The following is a 25760-nucleotide window of genomic DNA, read 5'->3' on the forward strand; positions in this document are numbered from 1 at the left end:
AAAAGCTAAAGAAAGAGCTAGGACATTTCTTCAGATCATAGATATATATGTCTATGTTCAGATATAGGAAACAGTTGTAACTTGCACTCATTTGGATGAATGCTAACATTTATTTTATTCACTATAATTACGGTAATGTTAATTTCCAGGAATGTTCACATTGCATCGTTTTTAACAGGGGTTGGGTGGATGGATGGCAGCCTCATCCAAAAAATCGTTGCAAGCAAAAAGGGGAAAAAATGATAATTCTCAAATTCATGAAAGAAAATTCTAATACTTCAGCTCTTTAGCAGTTCTTTTTATAATAGCAAATTTTTTAAAGCGTAAATTAAAATTTTTTTTAGAATTATTATTTTTTTAAAAGTGGAGAGGGCAACTCCATGATAATTCGATTTTCTATGTGCAAATTGATTTTTTTAACGGGGGGGGGGCTCTATGATAAGTCAATTTTTGTATGTAAGTTTAAGAAAAAATGTCTACTCCAAAAAAAGGGATGAATTGACGTACTTTACAATCACTTAAAAGAGGAAATAAAGTGCAATGGACATTTACATCAAAATATTTATTATCTCATTGTATCTGAGATTCAACTATTGTTCTACTTATAACAAATCTTATAAACTATGAATAATGTAAATTTACTGAAAAAATAGGTATGTTTTATTTTATTTTGCAATCGAATTTATTTACGTTGTTTTATTTTTCATGCTGCGCTCGCCCCAACGGTTGCACCGTAAAACATATTAGATAAAATGTGTTTTGACTTTCCTTCCCCCTTTAATTTATGATCATGTAATCTTGTATATTGACAGTTCAATTTATGCTACGCTCTCCCCAATGGTCGCACAGTAAAACAAATTATTTACGTCAGACACTTACATGTCCAAGACACATCAATTAAGTCCGTTTAGTACTCTCAGTACTTTGATTTTAAACAGCATTAAGGGTCGGACTCGAAAAGCAAAATATTTGAAATAGTACACAGCAGAAGTCAAAATATGAAGATTTTATATTGTGAGTCAATGTTTTAAAGAATATATTAATGATATTGCAATAGACAGACTAGTTATACCGACACAGACCGGTTTTACAACACTTTAGCCTTATAGAATAGCAGGGTTTTTTTTCTATATAAAAAATGCATTCATCAGCGTTAAATATCTTCTGAAGTGTAGTTCCACGGACCTTGGAGCTACAGTTCCATCCATCCAAAAACCAAAACTGTATATTTATTGTTCATAAAAAGTTGAGCACGGTTTTGGACTTATGAAACTAATTAAGTATTCTGTGAAAATTTCTGCTAAACAATTTCTGAGATATTTTACTTTATACTCTGTCCCGAGTTTTTGCTTTCACTTTTCGCTTGATATTTCAATAATAATAAATACATTTCTGCTTAAACTACGTACATCCACTATGAAAAATGTCCAGATAATTTGTCAATGAAGATATCTTGGATATTTTCCATTTCATTGATATCAACTGTACTTCTTTCACATGTATGTGTATTTTTATTGAAAATCATCAAAAAATGATGGAAGCAATAATTTGGAACAGATTATAGATGTCATTACTTTACTTGTCTCTAAATATCCTTTAGACACGTAAACACGTTTTATTCCCGTAAAGGCATACGGATGTCAGCAAAAAACAATAGTAATGACTTAAGCACTTTATTGACCATTGAATTTGGTCGAGAATTCCATCTGTTGCATGGCAACATATAAACAACCCCTAAGATACAAAACAAATAACTAAAATCATGCAATACAAATGCAATATTTTATAATGGAAATGAATTTTTTCACCATGCAAATAAAATACTTTAAAATATAAATGGAAAATTTATTTAATTTAATAAATTTCCATTCATATTTAAAATATGCAATTCAAATAGTAATTATACAAAACAAACGAGATAATATGAAATACAAATGAAATATTATACAATACAAAGTGAAACTTTTAATTATTAAATATTGTTGAAGATTATAACCATATTATCTAGATAAAATACTTATTTTTTTTTTCATATCTGTAGTTTTTCTGATGATGTGGACATTTTATCTTGGTACAGATGGACGGGTAATTTGATTTTCTTTTTTAAATTCAATTTAGAAGCACAGTACATGTATTGTGATTTTTGGCTTATGTTGCTTGGATGAACAATATGGACGAAGAGTTTCTTGTTCATAGACCAACTTTGCATGCAGATGCATCTTTGTTGAGAAAACACAAATGATTGGAATGAACATAGCGTACTTGTACTTTTTTGTTCCAGATGCAAGAAGATTATGATGTCAGACCTATTGACAAGACAAACACAAAGGCATGGTCAGGTACATACCTTTAATTTGCAAAGACAATTTCATATCCAGAAATTTATCTTTAAATATAGTGCGAAATAGTTTATTTATCTTTAATGGTCGTGTTTAATAAGTCGCAAAGGTCTTGTTTAATGAGTCATAACGGTATAAATTTTAAATTTTGCGGGAGATTATGAATTTCTCAATTAATTTAGTTAAAGTAAATATTTTTTACAATTCCTTTTAGGACAAAATGATCAAAATGAAATAATTTTGCCATGGTACTAAATTTTGCAATTAGATATTTTCCTTTTTCGCAGCTAATGCTAACTTATAATAAGTGTTTTAGCGATTTACAAAATTGTTGCAAATGTACAGATTTTAAGACTACCCACTTTTTAAAATGGGCTACTGATGTGGCCGTTGAAAAATGTTAATTTTCAATAATTTTTTTAATTTTCTAAATGATGAGAAAACATGCAAAGTTTTTTCAAAGAAATTGTTTCAGTAGTTTTTCTTTTTAATTTATCAACTTTTGAGATTCAATAAAACCATTTCAGACGAAGGTGTAGTCAAAGCGATTGGGGAGGTGAGGCGTATTGGCAATTCCAAAATTGTGTCTGTAACGTGTCGTCTAGACCCCGACAAATTTAAGAATGTGCACTATATCATGTGGTGGGTCATGTGGTGGCGACCCAAAGCCGCTAAAACTTACGGTCTCATTGCAGGTAAGATATACAAGATGAAAGTACGGACCGACAAATAAAGGTTTATTGTTAGTTCAGACAATACGGGGAATGATTCTTTCGTGTGTTGGCTACTTTAATTTTCGTCCACACAGAGAAACTACACCCTGAAATCTTCATTTACTTTATTAGGTATCTTAATTTTGATACACAGGAGAATTACACGCTTTACAATTAGTTGTCAAGGAAGCTGCGTTTGAAAACAATTATTGATATCCTGTTAACGTCCATCTGTACGCACGCACGCGACTTTTTTGTTTGTTAGTTTTTTCTCAGCTTATGTTTGGTTATATATATCACACTGGCGTCGGAAGCAAATTGAAAGGGGGGGGGGGCTAGTATGCCTATTACTCCAACTTCTCAATCTTTCAAGGTAAATTTAGGAACAATTATCTTTGCTGCCAGAAAAAGTGGGGGGGGGGGGGGGACTGAACCCTCTATGATGCTATGTCCCTAATGGTTAGGTCAGACTTTGCAAAAAAGTAGGGGGGCTAAGCCCTCTCTAGCCCCCCCCCCCCCCCCCAGCCACCCCCTCCCGGTTCCGACGCCTATATATCAATCTTTTAAGTGTCTGTGAATCGAATTAGGTGACGATATTGGATCATTAGACACAGATGCTTATCATATAGTTTGTTAATCCAAATGTTTAAACCATATTGTATGGATAATCTAGCATGATATTGCCCATAGAATTTTTTATCACAGAAAAAACAATGATTATATTCAAAACAAATGCTTATGAGAAATACAATGGACGTTAGAAACTATTAAAAAATGATAAGAAATGATCGAAATATTTATGTTTAACAAGTATATCTCTGAAAAAAGTGATGGTAAACTTTCTACACTTCAGGTTCATACTTGAACGATATGCCTGTTATGGGTAGAGATAACATTAGATGGGAGAAAAGGAACAATCTTGTGACCAATCTGAAACCTCATTTAGTATGTGCTGTCGAAAACATGAACTCGGAGATGCACATGTTACAAAACAGTTGGTATTATTGGTCATTTAGAGAACTCCAAAGTATGCAGGGCACATTGTATATTATATACATGTATGAAAATACATGTATATAAAAATTTAGTTACCATATGGTTAAATACAATAACATAATTAAAGTGAATATTCTGTGTGGTTTATTAGAAGTTACGATACTTGCTAATTACATGTACATGTACGAACTATGTCATATTGTTGCATGAAAATGCTGTTACTGTGAGAGTAGTAGACAAAGTATTTTTTGTTAGCATACAAATGGTTCTGATAGATTGTTCTACTAATCCACTTTCTATTGGGTTGTTTTCCTGACAAAAGACAGGAATGATTACCTGCGCATGTACTTTATCATGGACAAGTGCGACCCCCCGGGGGTGTTCCGCTGTGAGGCGTTGGTCAGGGCGTATAACAATAGATACGGAGAAGTGCCTATTCGTGGAGAATTCGATGCCGAAACGACTAAGGAAGGAAAAGTGGAATCAACGTGTATGCCAAGCAGTTTTTCAATCACATTTTATGATTATTGCTTTAGATTATAAGTAGCAAGGAAAATTCATTGCATATTTCATTGAAACTGTAAAGTTTGCAATGAATCGAGAATTACACAAAAACTAAATGAGTTGATCTTCAATGCCTACATATATGTAAATGTATTTAGACAAGAAATAGAGTACAGAGAGCTGTTGAAACTGTTGTATCTACATTTGACGAAATATTTTGAATATCACACAAAATTTCATAGAATTCTAGCAAACTTTGTTCTCATCTTATTAACTTTGTAGGTAAAAAGAATCAATTTAAGGACCTCGCTCGAAACTTCATGGAGATCTATGTACGTAGTAAACTCAAAGTTGAAATTTGTAAATTCAAAGTTAAAAGAATACTAGTAGTTAAATATATAATCGTATGTCTTCATTCGCTTATGATGAGCGAAATATCAATTTAATACGAATTCTTATTTCTCAAAAAGTTACACCCTTAAAGTAAAACCATCTTGTATTATACTTAGGTCATTTTTGTTTGCATGACAATAGTAAAGTTACATCCAAAAGTGATAAATTTCATAAATTAAACAAAGATACTATCCTATGCATCAGATCTAGTGACAAATTACATAATTTGGTATTCTATATATCATTACCGGTATATATGCATCCAATGTAATTATTTCTTCCTAGTTTTGAAGAGATTTGATTGTGTAGATACAACTTCATACGAAACCGAATCACAAATCTATTTGTATTCTGAAATAAAGTTTTCCAACACTTATGATATATGCGTTAGAAGAAATTCACACACGGACAAAATTGTGGGGTTTTTTTTGCAATCATTGCTACGAAATGAGCCACCAAAGATTAAGTAACTAATGTTTCTTATACCTGTAAATAACGAAATGCGACCCCTTGGACTGATACAAATATTACTTACAACATAATGTTGTTATGTAAGATTTTATTTTAAAAATGCGTTTTATATTACTTGAACAATATTCACTTTCTCTTAACTCTTTTTCAGGACTCTTTACCCGGATTTTACATGGATTCAATGAATCTTGCTTTTCTCATGCCAGGTATAAAAATACATGTACATACGATAATATCAACCCGGAAATAGCAAACTGGCCTTTCCCTGTATCTGGTACTGATATGAAGAGAATATATACATGTGCGTTGGAACGTTGGGGGTTGCTTGTCAAGATTTTTGATAAGTCTACCCCCTCCCCCACCACTTTCAATTTGATTCCGACGCCATTGATTTGTAAATTACTGTTTTCATCAAAGTAAATAAATGGCGGTTTGTATGTTTGCAATGCAAAAAAAAATGTGTTATGTTGAGCAAAGAATATTGGCCTTGTTTTGTCTTTTCAGTTGAGGAAAAGGGAGACCCGAAGAAGTGGCGAAGCGAGGGTAGGCTGTAGCGATGTGAAAAGTCACTTCATCATGGATGATGTCTTGATAGGGAGATAATTTTATAATATACTCCAAAAACATTTATTCTTTTAAGTGTATTTCTTGAAAGAAATGTCTTTATTTACATAAAAGTACTAAATTAATTTAATGTAATTTCAGTTATATAATAAAAAGAAAAAAAATGATGATACAAATTGATATATACACTCAAAACAACAACAGCTTCCCTCCCCAAAAAAACTTGAAACAAAAAAATAACAAAAACAAAACAAAAACAGAACCAAAAAAAGAAAAAAACAACAACAAAAAACTCAATCAACTGTGGATGTCGATGTATCAACAAACTTCATACTATACTGAGATTTTGAAATTATTTTTTTCCAGGTGGATACACAAAAATGCACGCTAACTTCATCGAGGATAAAGAAAAGAACATGAAATATATGGAGTTAACATGTAAAGTTAATATCAGGAAAATAAAAAAAACTGTCAACTCTGTTGAAGCATTTTACATTTTTTACCAGCCCGACGAAGAGTGGCCCAATGCACGGATACTGCTCGCCGGACTGGTGAGAAGTACGGGAATGTGGGCGGATCCCTACAGAGTCCGGATGTTTCCGGAGCTGCGCATGTTGCTGGATAAACACAAAGGCATGGCCTGGAGGGGGAATTCAGGCGAGGGTAAGCAATGAAGTCAAAAGTATGCAATCCAAATCTGGTCAATCAGAAACACTGTTGGGAGGCAACAACACAAGTCTAAGTGAATACAGCTACTCTTGAATATGCGTTTTACGAGGTACTCTTTCTGAATGTTAATTGCCTGCTTTTTATGATAAATTCATTGAGTCTAAGCAATATAAATTAAATAAAAATAAGATGGCCATCATGCTATGCGATCCCTCAAAGAGTCCGAGACCTGCCTCTTGTGCGCATGCGTCTTTGATATCACATTTTGTTAAAGGTTTCCTCAAAATGTAAATTCCTTTTGCATTACCTATAAAATCAACTATATTTGAATGCCTGTTAAGGTACAAATCTGGGTAATGTGTAATTGTGCAGAATACCAAAGGTATAATGCTTTTTTTCATTGTTAAAACTGAACATCTATTCAAAAAAAAAATTCTTGGTATCAACGATACGTTCTTTATACTTTTTTTAAGGAAAAAAGGCTACATTTACAATAGTTGTACCATTGAAGTTATGCCAAACTCTAAAGGGAGCATTCCAGTGTCAGGCGGCGGTGGAAGCCCCGAATTTGTCTAAAAAGAAAATAACGATGGTCAGAGGATGGCTTAAATTAGGAGACACCCCATTTTCAACTGGCAGCAAGAAATGCAGACTAGAGAAACTTAAAGGCAAATCAGTTTTATGTCGTAACTTCTTCCCTTATTTTTATAATTTATTTCATTTAATATGTTATCTACACACCTGTATAATGCAAGAAGTAGAGATAAAAAAAAAATGCTATATAAAATCAATATGGTTTACTTTATATGAGTAGCTATTGTTTAAGTAACCACTGCACACATGTATGTTTAACACTCCAAGCAATGTATATTGTATATATTGTTTTGTTAGGTACTAAACACAAGTATATGTGAGGTTTGTTGATGTTAATTTACAATATATTTTCAATGACGGTTCAGGTAACCGAACCAGAAAAAGTGGGGGCCGTGCCGTCATACGGTTAGTGAACAAGAAAGAGAAGGAGGGGTTCTCCGGGGCTGGAGCCATCGTCGGGGGCATTTGTGGCATCATTGTGTTGGGGGTGGCAGGATTTGTGAGTTACAAGCTGTGAGTAATTATTGAATGATTTCAAAAATGATGTCATTAAAATTCCATATTAAAAATATACTGCATGCTTTTTTAAAATTTCATTTATCAAGGCCTATACTGATACTAGTAATGCTTTCTATCGCAAAATATCTCTGTTGAATAACGCGCGTGTAGTAGTCTATGAGGAAAGATCTGCAATTCGTACGATATTTACGTTAAGTTTGATTCAATAAATTAAAAAAAACTGGGTTTTTTTTCAAATGAAGGTGTCGTAAGAAGACTCAAGGTTCCGAGAAGGTAATAACAGAACTCATGTATATAAATGGAAATTAATACCTGTAAATGTATACAGAATAACCATATTGTAATTTCATCTTTTTTATGATTGACTGGAACTAAAGTTATTGACCGATTGTATTATGCCCCCCGCTCCGAAGGAGAAGGGGGTATACCGTTTTACCCATGTGTGTTTGTCTGTCTGTTCGTAACTAAAATTTCCTGTCGCATTTTTCTAAGCAACTATTGCAGATACTTTAAATTAAACACACTATTTGTTTAAGCATGCTATACCGTGGGATATATTTCTGACCAATCGGACGTCAACTTCCTGTTAAATGACGGCTTTGTTTATTTTATGCCTAAATTTTTAAACAAATTTTTGTCAAAGGTTTCTTAGCAACTAATTATCGCAGATGCTTGAAATTTTAACACATTATTTGTTTAGGCATGCGATATTGTGGGATATATTTTTGTACCAATCACAAGCCAACTTCCAGTGAAATGTCGACTTTGCTTATTTTGTAATATCACATCAGAACTGGGGTATCACTAGGGAGCATTGGGTCACAGATATCTTGTTCATTACAAATAGCCTTTTGAGCATTATCATCATGTAATGATTTATTTTCATTATTTCCAAGGCAAAAGGAGGGGGCGGACAAGGAGTAATACCACCTGATGCCAAAGGGCCAGGAATGGGGCGGGGACGGGGACGGGGTAAAGGAAAGGTCTGTTTATTATCAACCTTTATCTATAAGCCTTTATTGGTATTATACTAGTAATCCATATGTTAGCTCTGGTTTTACCTCTCTTGTACACGAGCCTCGGTCGAGATTATTGTCGGATTGATATTTGAAACGGTTAATGTAGACCTTTACCTTTTTTTTAATAATTTGTGTTTAAAAAGTTTGGTCCAATTTTCGGTTGCGCGTTGCAATTTAAATTGGGATATTCATGTGTCTAGTCCACTAAGTTGCATAAAGATCCTTCCAATCAATTATTGCTAATACGTCTTAATCTTGTATCTTTACATGGTGATAAATCCTAAATTATCAAACTGGTGTATTTGATTTGATTTTGTATTCCAGTTCTGATCATCATCATTGGAAAACTTTTTGTTGATGCGCTAAAATGTTGAATGCACGTTGTGTTCTCTAAAGAATCTAAAGAATCGATGGACTTTTTTTAAAATGTCGAAAGTATATAAATTCTGATAACTAGAACAAATACAAACACACTAGTTTGATGAATTAAAGGTTGTCATGGTGTTAAAAGTATGTTAAATGGAAAGGTAAAAGTAATAAGGATAACCAAATGATAAAAGTACATATAATAAGGATAAGCAAGGTGCAAAATTAAAATGTGAAAACATAGTTAGTTCTATATTAAAAATGACAAACGAGTGAAGTTTGGCCTGAATTTCAAGACACCTTTAACGAAGGACCATTCTGAGATGGGGCGAAAGCGTTTTCCAAATAAAACCCTAAATATAAGCAAAGTACATTACCAGGAATGAGAACTGAGGGATATGAAACTAAACACATGTGCACGTATCTACATTTGGCGAGATAAAAAGAATTGAATTGATTAAATAATATGAAAAGGATATGTTAGATGTTATAATGATAACCATTTTCATAAGAATATATACAGATGATAGTTGCCATTGTAGATTAGTAACTTAAAGGTGACATGAATTCATAAATGCATTTGGTCGCCATATTAGTTTTGATCGCTCCTCTAATGTCACTGGGGTATATATACCGGTTAAGAAAGTTACGGTCGGTTGCTTTCTGATCGAGGCATTCAGGTTGCACGGACTTCTGAATGTATGAACTACAGAATATAGTAAAATGTTCGTGATAAATAATAGAAACAAAAATCAATAAAATACAAAATATATTTATTCTTTGAAAGAATTTCCATGGTATCCGTAATATTTTGCACAGATAGCGCTGCTTTTTACTTCGCATGCACATCGAACACGTCTGTCGTTCATACAGAATGCATAACGTCTGCATCATTTTTAAAACCCCGGCGGCAGTTCATCCAACACAGTAGCTAAATGATAGTCAATCCAAGAAAGTAACAACGTAACATTGTTTCCATCCGTTCCAACAAAAACGATCCGTTTCTAAAAATCCATGCGATCATTGACATTGCTCGATCTGCCAGTGTGTAGTTTGCGCATGTGCGATGTTATATTATACACAGGAAAACGGTCTACATTTCTCGAGGATTTTTGAAGTATTTTTGGCTGGATTTCAGTCTGTCTTGTTTCGTCATTCATTGGATATGCCTTACCAGTGAAGTGGTTGTCATATTATTTTTGTTTCAAACGTGTTTCTACACGTCTTTTCGTCCAAGGTAACCGTAACGTGTTAGGGTGAATGAAATACCTGAATGCGGTGAAGCATGAATAGTGCTCTCGGCCTTATATAGGGGGTGTGTAGCGATGAGCAGAACAATAGAAATTGACAACTAATATGGCGGTAGTCGGAGATAAAAGGGAAATAATGCGTATTTATGAATTCTTGTCAGCTTAATTTAAGTAAATGTCAACACAAAAATTTTAAAGCAGAGCAAAACAAATTGAAAAAGAACCAATATGTGTATGCATGTATCTCTAATAAATTGATCATTTTCTCTATTGCAGTGATAAAACAACTTGCATGATATCTTGTCTTTCAAAGTCAAGGCCATTCGAAAGACAACTCCTGTTATTCTTGATTTAATTGATTGTTTAATGACTGTATACACCGACATTTTAAAAGTAAACTAGCCTTTAGTTTGAATGTAAAGAATTGAAAATATATGATCACAACTCTATGATGTTAGATATTGTTGGTTTTTGTTAATGGTTAATTTTACTGGTTTTCAAGAACTTTTCGTCCCATAATTATGAGAGTACAATTACTGATATGACAAAGACATTTTATTGGTTATTCATAACCCTCTTGACCAAGAACATAATAATTATGTAACATTGCTGTATCATGCCAATACATACAGGAACACAACAAACCTCACAGATCACAGACCTCATGCTCAAACGACCTCTGATCATTCAGTTCTTTTTATAAGCATTTTTTTTAAAAACGTTTTGATATGGCTTATTTGATCATCGTCGATAAATAACAATCTTATTCAATCAAAGCTTTTAACTTAAGAAGTCTTCATTACAGTTCGATCATTCTCTATTGATTAACAAATCATTTGTATTTTAAACGTACAAGTATTTTATCTCCATGCACCGTGTGTAATTTATATGTTACACAAATTAAACTTCCACATATCAACATGATTTAGTTATTATTTCGAGATATTAAGAGTTAAGGTTTAGTAAATGATCCCAGCTTGTCTTTTTGGTGCTAGAACCTTTATGGCGTCATAATTGATTTGATTAATCTTTTCCCGTATTTTACGGCTTAAAAGATAAAAGAATTTTGACATTCTATATTTAATCACGGGAAAAGTAATCCCGGTACCTATATTTTATTTGACATCATTTAAAAGAAGAGGTCAAGATCTCGTTGAATGCCTTTTTTTGAAAGACTGTAGGCATTTTAGATATATTTCATTAGTCAAAAATGGACAAAACTCCGAGATTTGTTACTTTTATCCTTCATATTTCATAGAAAATGGTTGTTTAAAACATGATTTTTTTATGGTGTTTACCTAAAATTTAAGCCCTGGTACACCCTATGACACAAAGATATTGTAATGAAGCATCATTAAAAGAATTTATATCTTGAATTTCATAAACCTGTAGGCATCTTTCATTTACTAGATCTTAATATATGTATTGTTTAAAATAGATATCGTATATTATATGTCATTAAATAAGTTATATGATTTAAAATTTAGACCATGAAGTAAAATTTTTTGAATTTATTGCTTTGTTTTCACAATTTCTCATTTGAAATAGCTATACATATGGATGTGGATGCCTATATCGGCAAAAATTACTATTTTAAGTAATGCTTAGGTGTATGCATCAATTATGTAAACTTTCAAGATTTGGGGCTTGTTTTGCGAAGTTAACATCGATTTTAAAGTTTGATAAAATATGTTCGAAACCCAAAATTTTGATTGATAGGCCTGTACAATGTACTTCAAATTGTAGACATTTAAATCAGAAGTAGGCCAATAATTAGTCATTGGGTCAATAGTAGCGCTGTCATGTTTGAAAGCCTTCATTGCATAGTCAGTATGTTGATAAAACTTCGAAAATCAATCGATAAATCGGTTCCAAGTAAGGAAGTCTTAACAGTTTTTGGAAAAAGGAAGTGGTCAATATACATAAAACAAACAGACAGGAGAAGGGGTTACAATACCTCAAAACATGGGATGCTGTGCTTCCGTAAAAGTCAGTCCTGTGGACAATTCCGCAGAGACTCGCAAAATAAACAACGAATTCGCTGAACGGTCCAACAAAGGACGGTCTAAACCAGAAGAAAAATTCTCGGAACAAAATATCGAACAGAATGACAAAACCCAAATTCAAACGGAATCGCAAGAAGACGACGAGGAAACGCTAACTACAGATGAGGTGATTCCGCATAATTCTTCTAATATCTCATCAGATTTAGTGGCACAAACAGAAGAAGATGACCTCCTCCAAACTTATGACAGAGATAGAACGGATAGCTTTGAACAAGGTCATAAAAGGAAACAAAGATAATACAAATGATTATTTGAAGTTTGAAGTTTTAATGTCGTATTATTTTCCCTTCTTATTTTAGATAAACATCTTCAGCATAGCATCGAAAAGTCTCAAACTTCTAATCAAAGTACTGAAAATAGGTCTGGAATACTGGAAAATGAGACTACAACACAGAGAGAAGAAACCGGTGAAGAAAATTTAATCAGCAGTTATGAAGACTTAAGAAAAATTAATCGAGACGAAGAAGTACTGTCTGAAACTGTATCGGTGAATAAAGATGAAGGTAATAAAACTCAAAATGAAACACAAGAAGATGACGAAGAATCCTTGGCTAATAAGGAGGTGATTCCTAATGATTCGTCGAGTGCAACATTGGATTTGGTTTCAAAAACAGAAAATGTCCCCAACACTGAAATTAAAAAAAAATACTGAACATGGTAAGAAAAGCCAACAAATGATCTCTTAAATGTCTTTTTTGATTTGCATTACTTATGTTTTTTATTTTATATATACTAGTATATGTAATTGTAATTAGGTGAGGAAAATAACGAATCTTTCAAAGAGTTTTCGACTAAAGACCTAAATAGTCCCGATATACTGGAGAATGAAACTACAAAAGAACAAAAAGAACACAAATTGGAAAAAATTTCCAACACTTCCGACAATTTCAGAGAAAGCATGGATGACGAAGTATCCACCCAAATTACTTTAGAAATAAAGGAGGATTTCACCGCAATAGATCAACATGCACTTTCGGTAGTTACTTTTTTCACATTATTATTTTTCCTATCATCAAAGTTATTCTATTTATTCAAGTCAACGAGTTTTGCATTTTACAAGATGTGATATTATAAAAACATGTTGCTTTTAGGCGCCTGAAGAAGTTAAAACGTCTATCGCTACGCTAGCAGACTATTTGCTTAACCCAGCCAATTCCGACTCGAAGAAAGCCCGCGTTATCTTTATTTGGATAGCAGATTACATAAGGTTGATATTTTCATCTTTGTATATTGTTATTCTTGACCTTTTTTTACCCCTCTTCAATGTTGTTTAATTTTACAACATTATGACTATTTCGTTTAAACTCCTAAAAGTAGTAGTTGTGAGGCGATGCGGGTAAAATTGTGAAATCACATTTTTTTATAGTTTGAATATTTTAAGATTTTATTTGAAAGAAAATTTTATAGAAAAGAAAGTTTTGGCTTCTCTGTTGTGTACTATCGTAGTTTAATGTTATAAAGTTATTCATATGGCTCTGAAAAGCTAGGTTTGTCGATCTTTATACCTATTCGTTGGATACATGAGCACTGCTTTTGTTGGTAGATATAACACAGAGGGTTACTTTAGTGGCCAGTATGGTGGAACTGATGCTGAATCTGTCCTTCTGTCGGGAACATCTGTCTGTAGTGGATACGCTAATTTGTTCGAAGCATTGTGCACGCAAGTATTTCAATATTTTGCCTAAATTTTGTGTTAACTATATTTGATTTTAGTTTCCGACGTGCAACACAAGATTTGATGAAAACTGGTTTGATTATATATAAAGTTTGAGTGCTCCAAAAGCTTTTTTTAATTCAATGATTACATTTTCGTCATTTTTTTTTAACATATAATTTCTACACAAGAAAGATTGATCTAAGAAGAACCTGTTTATTTTGGGGGTTTTCATCTAATTTAAAGGATAAAAGAGTATTGAAGTTTAATCTTTATTTACCAACCATCGAATTTTGTTGTTGAACCGATTACTTTAATCAAACATTCATAATTTCTATGTTTATGACAATTATCCACAAATTTACGTTTGTCAAAACTGTTTTTCTTTTTAGATACATAGAAATATTGATGTCGTTATATTACTATATTTTATGTATTTTAAATGATAAATTGACTTGGTAATAGCATGCTAAATAATTAGATTTAAAATGAATTAACTATCAACTGTTTGATATTATTGCAGGATAGCTCGTCTGCCTGTGAAAGTTATTTCTGGTTTTTCAAAAGGGTTTGGATATTCACCAGAAGATAAATTTACACCAATGAAAAAAACAGATCATGCATGGAACGCTGTTCGCATTGACGGACATTGGCGTTTTGTCGAGTGTACTTGGGGTGCTGGTTTTTTGGACAAAAACAACTCATTTCAGAAAAAACTCGAACCGTTCTACTTTTTTACAGTACCAAAACACTTTATTAATGCCCATTTTCCTTGGAATCCTGAGGAAGAAGGATTTTCCAACTCATGGCAGCTACTTGAAAACCCAATTTCTCTTGAGACCTACCACAAGGCATTGAAATTAGAACATAGTGCAATGATGTGGAATGTATTTCCATTGACGCACAAAGAGGGCATCGTGCAGGCTCATGAAGAAATTGTTATCGAAATAGAAGACAAAAATGAGTTTCTTTGCGGTACTACGTCTAAGATATATGACATGAAGACTGGACTGTCTTGCAATGAATTTATTTTTTTGCGGCAGGAAAAATCTGGATTATTTTCGATTGCTATTCGACCGCCTTCAAATGGGAAGTATGAATTAATTATTTATGGAAAAGTTGATAGAACTGAGAACACTTATCAATCACTGATGACTTATCTCATCAGATTTTCAGATGTTTCCAAAAACTTTAGTCCATACCCGGAAAACAATGGGCAGATGTGGGGAATGGATCTTGAAGCGTTCGACAATGGATTTTTAAAGAAAGATAATAATCGAGTGCCTGTTAAAATTATAAGTGAAGATGGGTTCGTCGATATGACATTTGCAACAACACAAAACGTCCCCACGCTTGCAAAAATTATACCTGCCACTAAGAAGCTCCCTTGGAGTAAAGAGAAATACTCTTTGGTGACAACCACACACACCAGCTTGAATATAAAAGCTTGTTTTCCGAATATGGATTTATACAAATTAGAACTGATGTGTAAAAGGGTGGATGGGGATGATGATCTGTATCACGATATGGCGTGCTTTCTTATCGAGTGCACAAAACCGGCAGATCCTTGTCCAGGATACCCTAAAGCGTATCCTCGAGCGCAAACATACGGCTGCAAACTGATAGAACCTTTATCAGCTCAGTTGCCTGCTAATACAACGGTTACCTGTCGGTTTCAGTCTCCACTTGTCGTGAAGGCAATGGTTGCTAAAATAAGCATGACCCAAAATAAAGATGAATGGTCAGGTACTGTAACAACACCTAGCTGCGGTGCCGCATTTTACATTTCTGGAAATATAGATGGTGGAAATTCCTACTCCAGACTGTATGAATTTGAAATAATATAACACTTTAAATGCATGTTTTTGGAGTTGATGGAATATTTGATGTAAAATGTCATTTTTTTCTTATCAAACTATTTCCTACGTCAATATGAAAATAGTAACAAAATTCTTCGCTAAAAACATAAATAAAAAAAAAAATGATAGCAGTAACAGTGTATGGGTAGTGTCTAGTCATATATTGTTAAAATATTGTATATATAATTTTCCTGTTGGACCGACCACTTTGCTTTTACTTTTTACAATTTCAAAGTAGTAACAATCACATTGTACTTCATGCAAAGGATGGTAACCTCTGTAGATAAAAGAGGTCAGGGGTTGTTAACACACTGACAGTCAAGAGATAACATATTGTGACAATTTACCTTCATTTGGTACTCTTTTCAAAGTTAAGCAGATCTCTTACGGAAATACACAAAGGAAAATATATTTTCTCACATTATTTTACTATTTTATCAAATCATCAGTAAGTCACTCAAAGCAACTTTTTAACATGATCATGTCGTTTAAAATTCAAATTCCCCGCTGATTTTAAAAAAAGTATTTTTAGCCGACATAATAAACCTTAAAAGCAATAGGGAGAAATTGAAAAGAGAAATATTGCGACCATTTTCAAAAAGGTTTATTATATACATATATCAATGAAGAAACGATAAGAATCATTCTGATCATGAAAAGGGAAATAACTCGGTAAATTAAGATTTCTCAAAATTGTTATTGTATTGATTATGGATGTTTCAGACACGACGTTGAATTATCAAAACAATCTCAGGTTTCTTAAATATTTTATTTTCAATATTCATAGTGATTCTCACAATACGTTAACTTGTAAACAGAGGGAAATGACATACAAGTAATTACTATTTACTGGGTAAGGTTTAAAAAGACAATTTAAGTAATAATAGTCGCTTGCATTCAGAAAGGCTACCATTTCTTCCGCTTTCATGGATATTTTATATCTTCGAACTTTGTACAGGGCAGCACATATAGAACTATGACATTCAGTTTCGCTACATTTTAAAGATTATTCAAGAAATGTACCTGGACATGTTTGTATAAAACACAACTCATCTTAATTTTTGTTTGGAATGTATGAAATGTGGGCACTCAATACATTTGGGTAAAATTTGATTGGCTGCGTAATATTTTCATTTGAAACAATTAAGTACTTTGTCTAGCATTGTTTTTAAACATTGTTTTTAAAGTGATTTGGTGTAAATTTAAAAAAAACCCATATACTTGTGCAACTATGACCTGCGAAGATGAAGATGTGTAATATATTTAATTCCACATTGGCCAGTTGGCATTCAACTGTTTTGTTCATTTTCACCTCAAGTTACTTTTAAAGTTTCCAGAGAGGGATAATTAAAGTTTATATATTTTTTTCATTAGTCACAAACCATTTTGTGTGTTTCAATAGCCTTCGTTTCCTTCATTGTCATATCACATTTATTAAAATTACTATTTTTGTGTTACAATTTTTTTTAGAATTCGCATTATCTTATTTTTCTCATAGGTATCCCTTGCCTCGAATTTACTCTCTTAACGATTTAGAAAACGCAGTTTTATTGTTTATTGATACAAGCAAATCCACAATAAAATGTAAGAGCCTTTCAAAAAAGAAATCTGCGAAAATAGCCTCAACGAATTGCAACAATTTCACAGTATATATTAATTAAAATTATCTTTTACTCAAACTTGTTTCTTTTGTGATATACATATACAAATGATTTGAATAGCGAACCGACCAGAGAATTCTATTTGCTATTCGAATAGTGAATAGCGAAAAGCGAATAGAACTCCAACTTCTGAATGCAATACAAATGTAACTCTTCCGGTAAATTTGGGTAAAAAGAATGAAAAGCAAAAGTTGTGCATGTGTATACATGTATAGATTAGGTATTTTAAATGCCATTCGCGGATCTAGAGGGGGATCAGGGAGTCTATAAAATCTGTAATATATATAGTAAACTTTTCCGAAAATATGCCTCGCCCCCCCCCCCCCCAATGGAATCCCTCGGACAACCCCCAAACCAAACCGAAAACTTTTTTTCTGAATCCGCGCATGATTGCCGTTATGTTTCAACGTATTAAAGTAACGTAATTTCTTTTATTTGACTTGTATGTCTAACAAGTGTTAGAATGGTGAACTTTATGCGTGTTGGAGTTTTTAATGTTGTTCAAGGCGCCGAAAAGTTCGCGGTATGTGTGTTACCAAAACGTCTATGAAGGAGGGTTAGTTATATTCCATTTTAAATCGTTATTTTATTTTGCTTTAGAAGCCAAATTTTAAGCCTCAAGCATTTTTAACAAGAATTATATAATCATTATCCGTCAAAATATCAAATAAGTACTAGTATAAGTATCATATTTCATAATATAATACTTCAAACAGCAGATATGAATCATAAATTTAAAAGTCTACTAGAGTTAAATCGATATTCCGTCCCTGGTATAAGATTACATGTCCCCGTAACACTATCATGTGCGACAACCTGGTGGCTTTGTTATCATAAATTTTAAGGTTATAAATCAAACAGTAAATCAATTCCAAGTAAGGAAGTCCTAACAATAGCTGGAAAGCGAAAGTGGTCATTCATTGTAAAGCAAGTGTCCCGGATTATAGTTACCAATCAATACCAATCATGGGATGTTGTGCGTCCGTTAAAGTTAGTCCTAGAGAATATTCCACAGGGACTATCAACAAAAACAGCAAACTCTACGAACGGTCTAAGAAAGGAAAGCCAAAGACTAGAGAACATGAGCAAGACCAAACATCACCAAGAAAAAAAAGCAGAGGCGAAAAAGTATTGACCAGGAAAAAGGAGGACTTTACCGCGATAGATCAACATGCGCTCTTGGTATATCAGTTTTTAATGCACATGTTTATTGTAATTTGTGTACATGTCTTCCACTAATTGATAATCAATTTAAGGACGTTGGATCCTGCGATCAAAAGTGTTTTAAAGGTTTTTCTAAGTATGTTTTAAAAATCTACACACTTAGCTTTAACAAAATTCAAAACAAACTTTTAGGGTATGTGTGCTTGTTTCGGTGCTACGGTGTATTTAATATGGCCTTTCTGCACTTTCAGTGCAAATTGCATATAAATCGCTTTTCCCTCTATAATTTTTTAATGGTATGAACCATGGTATCAAATATAAATTTATACAATTTAAGATCAATAAAATCAAAATTCACGTAATGAAAAAATTTGCAATTTCTCCACTTAATTGATTGTTTAAAACTTTCAAACATTTTCTCAAATCAAAATAGACTTGTCAGAAAAATCGTATAAATTTAGAGAATAAAACCGAAAGTTAGGTAAATGATGTAAAAGAGACATGGCATAAGATAATCTAATTTATGAAAAATCAGTTTAATAAGCCAATATATGTAGAAAAAAATATTGAAAAATTATTACGATACAACTTATGTGTTTTGAAACAACTCGAAAATATTCCAATGCACAAACTACTAGTATCTGAAAATTTGGTCTGCACTGAAAATAAGGAAGCTAAAGTTATACGGCACATGTAAAGAAAAATGTTCACTTTCTTCTTAAAAACCGTCCGTCTCGAAAGATAGTCCCTTATACTCTGTAAATATGTAATTTATTTTATCTAATATGGTTTATTTTGCATTGTAAAATATAAATTGATAAATAGAATTAATAAAAGATAATTTTCAGACTAGAGGTGACCCAAAATGTCCACCCCAAAACAGAGGAACGAACCTCTTTAAAGAAATTTAAGGATTTTTAACGTATTTAATATACATGTATCTTTTCTAAGGCACCCAAAGAAGTAAAACGATCTATCAATACGTTAGCTGACTATTTGCTGAAATCAGCCAAACTCGACTCGGAGAAAGCTCGTGTTCTCTTCATCTGGATAGCAAACAATATAAGGTATACATTTTGATTTCATGCTTACTAGCAATTCAATCTTTCATTTGGGAAGAATGAATTTTAATTTTGATCTCAATTAAAAAAAGATATTGTTTTAATCAATCCATACTTATAAATTAAAACTGTTTAATAATATTAAATGATTACGTACAGAGTGGATATATTTACGGGAAACTTACTTATAGTGCACAAGGACGTTAAGATTTGACCAACGTTGAATATTAAAAATAATTCAATTCGTTTCTTGAATGTGCGATTTTAGTTTTGATGCATAGAACGCTTACGAAGCATGGCCTCTGGGGCCCATTTCTCAAAAAGGCCTACGTCCAGGCGTAAGCTTAGTCCAGACTAAATAAGGGACTAAACCTCAAAACCAGACTAAGTTGCGTTTCACAAAAAGTCGGAAACTTAGTCGGGACTAAATTTGGGTTTAAATCTATGCCTGCTAATGGGTAGGCGTAAGTTCTTAGTCTGTGCACAAAAATGACGAGGGTTTTGTTTCTAAAGCTAAATTAATAAAGAAATTTAATTTTCGGTTTGTTTAACGTGTTATTAAGGAAAACAGTCACATTTATTGAAATATTTGTACATGTACGTATAACTTAAAAAAATACATATTGCTCGATAACTGTTCCTATTTCTAAATAGAATAAGATTAAATCAATTTGATAAATAATGGGCTTATTTCATTGAGCATATGTAATATACATTACAACTCGTTAATGAAATTAACCTGACGTATGAAGAATTAAAGATGGGTAAATCCCGATAAATAATATAAACACAATAATAAAACAGATGCTATAATTCTAAATAAACATGTATTCCCCAACTAGATACATGTAGATTTATATAAGTACGAATAGATTATTGATTTTTAAATCAATACTCAGTAGGTAATGACTAGAGTTTAATGTTTCTAATCAAATTTGATCCTATGAAACGAAACCGATTTTTTAATTCTATGCATAGATTTGTAATTTTAAATGCTTTAAAAAAGCTAATAAGAATGTAATTCGATAGGCAAATCATATTTTAAAAACATATTCTGAAACTCAAGTATCTTAATATCATTAGTTCACAATAGTTTTAAAAATGCTAAATAGACTCGTGAATCGACAGCAATTCTGAATTGCAAAAATGTGTTATATATTCCGACGCCTGTTTTCCGTCAAAAATATAGTCCTTGTTAAATTCTTAACTTTGATTACTTTTTTTATGCCAACATGCATGATAGTAAAAAAAATAGAATAATATCATATTTTAATTTCCTTTCATCTTGATTTAATGAACATCAAATTTACTTTTGACTGGTCGAAAACCAGAAAAGACTCTTCTCTCTCCTAAAGTTAATGACTAGTATAGCTATTTAAAGAATATCAATGTGGCAAACTTGAATTTTTGTCCAATACTGATTACCCTTGTTCATTTTTTGAGTTAGATATGACACCGAAGCATTCTTTAGTGGTCACTATGGTAGCATGGATGCTAAATCTGTTCTTAAAGCGGGAAAAGCTGTCTGCAGTGGATACGCTAATCTATTTGAAGCATTATGCACGTAAGTATTTGAGTACGCTTTCTTATTTCTTATTTATGCGCAAACATCATTTTTAGATAAAGTTTCATGTAATTGCTTTAATAGCTTCGTCGGAACCCACAGGTTTTTTTATCCGTTCCATTGTTTTCAACTGTTGAAAGCAGTGTAACAAATAGAAAACCCGTGGATTCCGGCAATGCTTTAATATTGGATGCTAGGTATAAAATCCAAAAGCACCGAGTATTCACATGTGCAGAGTTCCGTGATTTTGGAAGTAAATCATACAGATCTTAAAATACCCACAATTCTTGTAGAAAAATACCTGAAATGACAGGGGATCAGGTTTTACCTTTTTTATCCTTTCATGTTTAACTTTTGCTGTTGTAATATTTACCAAGTAGCCTACTGTAAAATCAAAATCGAGAGCAATGCCGTCAGAATGAATCTGGCATCAATATGACATTCTAAGATTAATAATAATATCTGAGCGAACAGTCATACTTTATCGGGCCACATGACTTTGCAATTAGGATGTATTTTACTATTACTGCAATAGATATTCTTTTTAGAAATCGCCTATCCGTTGGTTTATCAATTTGGTGCATGCACCTTTATTCATTTCAGAATAGCTGGTCTTCCTGTGAAAGTTATTGCTGGTTTTTCCAAAGGATATAGTTATTCAGCAGAAAATCCTTTTACACCATTGACAAAGACAGATCATGCATGGAACGTGGTACGAGTGGACGGACAATGGCAGTTCGTTGAATGTACCTGGGGTGCTGGATATGTGGACAAAAACAGAAAATTTCAGAAAAGCCTAAATACCTTTTATTTTTTCACTGACCCAAAACTCTTTATAACTGATCATTTCCCATGGCAGTCCAATGAGGGAAGTGTGTCCAAAACATGGCAACTTCTTGGTAATCCAATTTCATTAGAGACATACAACAAAGCACTAAAACTTGATTACAGCGCAATGATGTGGAATGTTTTTCCACTGACCCACAAAGAGAGCATTGTTGAGGCTCGCGATGAAGTTGAAATAATAATCGGAGATAAAGATGGACTTCTTTGCGTCATAACATCAGATTTTTATGATATGAATACCGGTATGCCTTGCGATAACTTCACTTTCCTTCGACAAGAGAAATCGAAAGAATTTTCTATTTCTATTCTACCCCCATCTAATGGAAAATATAATTTAACTATTTTTGGTGAAATTAATAAGACTGAGAAAACTTATCAATCATTGATGACTTATGTCATTAAGTTTTCAAATGTTTCCAAAGAGTACAATCCATATCCACAAAACAATGGGCAAATGTGTGGAATAAATCTCGAGGCGTTTGACAATGGATTTTCAAAGACGGAAAAGAATCGTCTACCGGTGAAAATCAGAAGTAAAGATGGGCACTTGGACAAAACATTTGTCACAAATCGGAATATCCCCACTCTTGCGAAAATTATACCTGCAACTAAAAAGCTCTCTTGGAATTATGAAAAGTATTGTTTGGTATCGGCCACACACACCAGCTTGAATATAAAAGCTTGTTTTCCTGTTACGGATTTTTACAAATTAGAACTGATGTGTCAAAGGGTGGATGGGGATGATGATCTGTATCACAATATGGCTTGCTTTCTTATCGAGTGCACAAAACCGGCAGATCCTTGTCCAGGATACCCTAAAGCGTACCCCCAAGCCCAAACATACGGCTGCAAATTGATAGAACCTCTATCAGCTCAGTTGCCTGCTAATACAACGGTTACCTGTCGGTTTCAGTCTCCACTCGTCGTGAAAGCCATGGCGTCTGATACAAAAATGACACGTGATGGAGATGAATGGTCATGTACTGTAACAACACCAAGTTCTGGCACAAGATTCGACATTTCTGGAAATACAGATGGCACACATACTTTCTGGACACTTTTTCAATACGACGTAATATAAAGCCCAATGTGCAGGAAATGTGTACGCTTTATCATCTATTTACTTGTATCAGTATATTCATTGAGATGATGCATGTTGATTACGTTTTTGCATTTGAAAAATTAAGGGATTTTTTCTTTAGAAAAGCAGCTCTATATGAGCACATATATATTTGCAAGTCCAGTCAAGCATTTAGCCGTTTAGTATCCATTTATCTTCTGAATAAATCATTGTTTAACCCTTTTACGTTCGTACCTGTCTTTGAACGGTAAAGAATAACTGCATCTCATTTTAGCATCTTTATAGGTGACAGATTTTAAGAATAATATGAAGAAAGATTTACAAATTCCAATGTCTTTGTCAGAGATGAAACCACGAATCGGTTTTCTAATGTAAGGTCCAAATACATTTCATCAATGACTATTTTGATATAATTATTATTTATTTAATATTTATTCGCACAATTGCTGAAAATTATGTTAAAATAAGTAAGAAGATCTCCTTCTTTGAATATTAGGAGGTGATCAAATTTATCATAAAGCACTTCGAGCCTTAATAGGTTTGATCTTGATCACCACATAATGCTCAAAGAATGATTCTTTATCCCTTAAAAGAAGCAAAATGTATATGATGAACAGAAGCTTGGCATATTTTAAACATATAAATATTTTAAAATACGTGTGCGTAAAAGATTTCGAATTTTCCAAATTATTTTCCGAATCATTCTCCTCCCCTGGAAAGAGGTGAAACGTCCCGAATGGGAAGGAATAAGACTTGTTTTCGACATGTTGCCTGTTCTGTAAGGTTATGACACAATGATGGATATTCAAAGTCAGGGATGACAGATGATATTTAATAAATACACAGGCACTGGCATATCATGAAGTAAATGCGCCTATTCATCTTTTTCATAGACAAACAAAATATGTTAATTCGATCGATAGAAGAAGTGAAGAAAAGGAGGGCCGGATGGTCGTAGCGACTTTAAGACCACGTTAATCCCCTTACTTAATATCCTTAAGATGAGGAGCTATGTTTAAATATTTAAAATCTGATGAAATTTTAAACATGAAATATTACATGCAGCCAAAAATCATTGAAATGTTACGGTAAATCAGGTGGGTATTAAATTTGCAACTTTATATAACTTATGATAGGTTTTGTATCATTAGAGGTTGCTACATAAAAATCTTGAAATATGTATATCAAGCATTTCTACACGTGAATATTTAAGCAAATTTAATAAAGTCAATTGCCACATACATGTATGTGCATTACATTTTATTTTTAAAATCTTCAATGTATTTTACATAATTATGTGAAATGCATAACTTTATATCATATATTTAAACTTATTTAAATCTCATTAGCCAGTTGACCTCCAAAAAATAAATTTGAAATAATAGCATTAAAGAATTTGAACATTATTGTCAAACATTGCGTATCTAACAACGTGCTCACCACGTGGTCTTTTCTTGGAACTAGGCACAAGCACTTGACGCTATAAATTTTTCTCATAATAAAAATAAAATACCCTTGTCGGAAAAACATTGCTAAAAACCAACTACTCAGTATATAACAAGCGATTTAATAAACCTGCGATGTTTCATTCACTGAGGTAATTGACATTGTCTTAGAATCAGTGCTAACGTACAAACAACAGTCAGATTGGGGAAAACATAAAACGTTTAAATTCATTGTGTCTTAGAAAGGATTTTATGAGATGATAATTCCTGACGTGTTCTTTGTTTGTTTTTATTATAAGAAAATTTATAACGTCAGGTGCCTGTGGAACTAGGCTAAGAAAATAGTAATTGTGCGTTTTCTCTGATGTATAATAAATGAATTATTATTAGATGTAGGTTTTCGAACCGAACAACATGCACCGTGTTCCCAGCCATATTGTATATCTGACTGTTGTTTATTACCAGTTTATTTAACTCTTAGCATGCTTACTTATATAGGTTTATTTCTCCCGTTAACCTAATTCCCTTAAATTACTTCTTTTTATTCGTTAAATATATAACTGCGTATTGTGTGTCGATGCGACAGCATGTTGTGTGTTAGTGCGACAGCGTGTTGTGCAAAGTTGGCGAAAAGAAATTAATTGAAAGGAAGGAAATTAACAGTGAAAATTGATGTTATATTAATTTATAGGAAAGCTATGCCCCCCACCCCCAATACGGGTTAGGAATTTCATGATTATTTCGATGCCCCCCCCCCCAACTTTCAAAAACGATGCTACGTGCATGCGCGGATCCAGAAAATTTTTCCAGGGGGGGTCCGAAGGATAATTGTGTTTGCCAGGGGGGGGGGGGGTCCGAGGCATATTTTCGCGATAATTTTACTATGTAAATTTAATAAATTTTCATTTTCCAGGGGGGTCGGGACCCCCCCGATCCCCCCTCTAGATCCGCGCATGACGTGC

At 33.0% G+C, this 25760-nt stretch overlaps 2 protein-coding genes across 2 annotated transcripts; both read left to right on the plus strand.

The window, feature by feature from the left end:
• Positions 1–955: 955 nt before the first annotated feature.
• Positions 956–17427, plus strand: LOC105330937 (uncharacterized). Its single transcript, XM_066083995.1, has 20 exons — positions 956–1014; positions 2042–2085; positions 2282–2339; positions 2867–3034; positions 3906–4046; positions 4371–4538; positions 4835–4884; positions 5568–5622; positions 5921–5959; positions 6347–6643; positions 7123–7317; positions 7609–7756; positions 8005–8035; positions 8659–8745; positions 10674–12678; positions 12763–13120; positions 13219–13439; positions 13555–13670; positions 14007–14127; positions 14641–17427. The coding sequence occupies exons 1-15, from the start codon at positions 999–1001 to the stop codon at positions 10674–10676; spliced, it is 1500 nt and encodes a 499-aa protein (XP_065940067.1). The 5' UTR covers positions 956–998; the 3' UTR covers positions 10677–12678; positions 12763–13120; positions 13219–13439; positions 13555–13670; positions 14007–14127; positions 14641–17427.
• A 678-nt stretch (positions 17428–18105) lies between these two features.
• Positions 18106–24460, plus strand: LOC105330936 (kyphoscoliosis peptidase). The gene is made up of 4 exons (XM_011432881.4): positions 18106–18819; positions 19753–19868; positions 21310–21426; positions 22030–24460. The coding sequence occupies exons 1-4, from the start codon at positions 18604–18606 to the stop codon at positions 23351–23353; spliced, it is 1773 nt and encodes a 590-aa protein (XP_011431183.3). The 5' UTR covers positions 18106–18603; the 3' UTR covers positions 23354–24460.
• Positions 24461–25760: the final 1300 nt, after the last annotated feature.

The sequence above is a fragment of the Magallana gigas genome, chromosome 5 (assembly GCF_963853765.1).
Source record: "Magallana gigas chromosome 5, xbMagGiga1.1, whole genome shotgun sequence".
Taxonomy (NCBI): domain Eukaryota; kingdom Metazoa; phylum Mollusca; class Bivalvia; order Ostreida; family Ostreidae; genus Magallana; species Magallana gigas.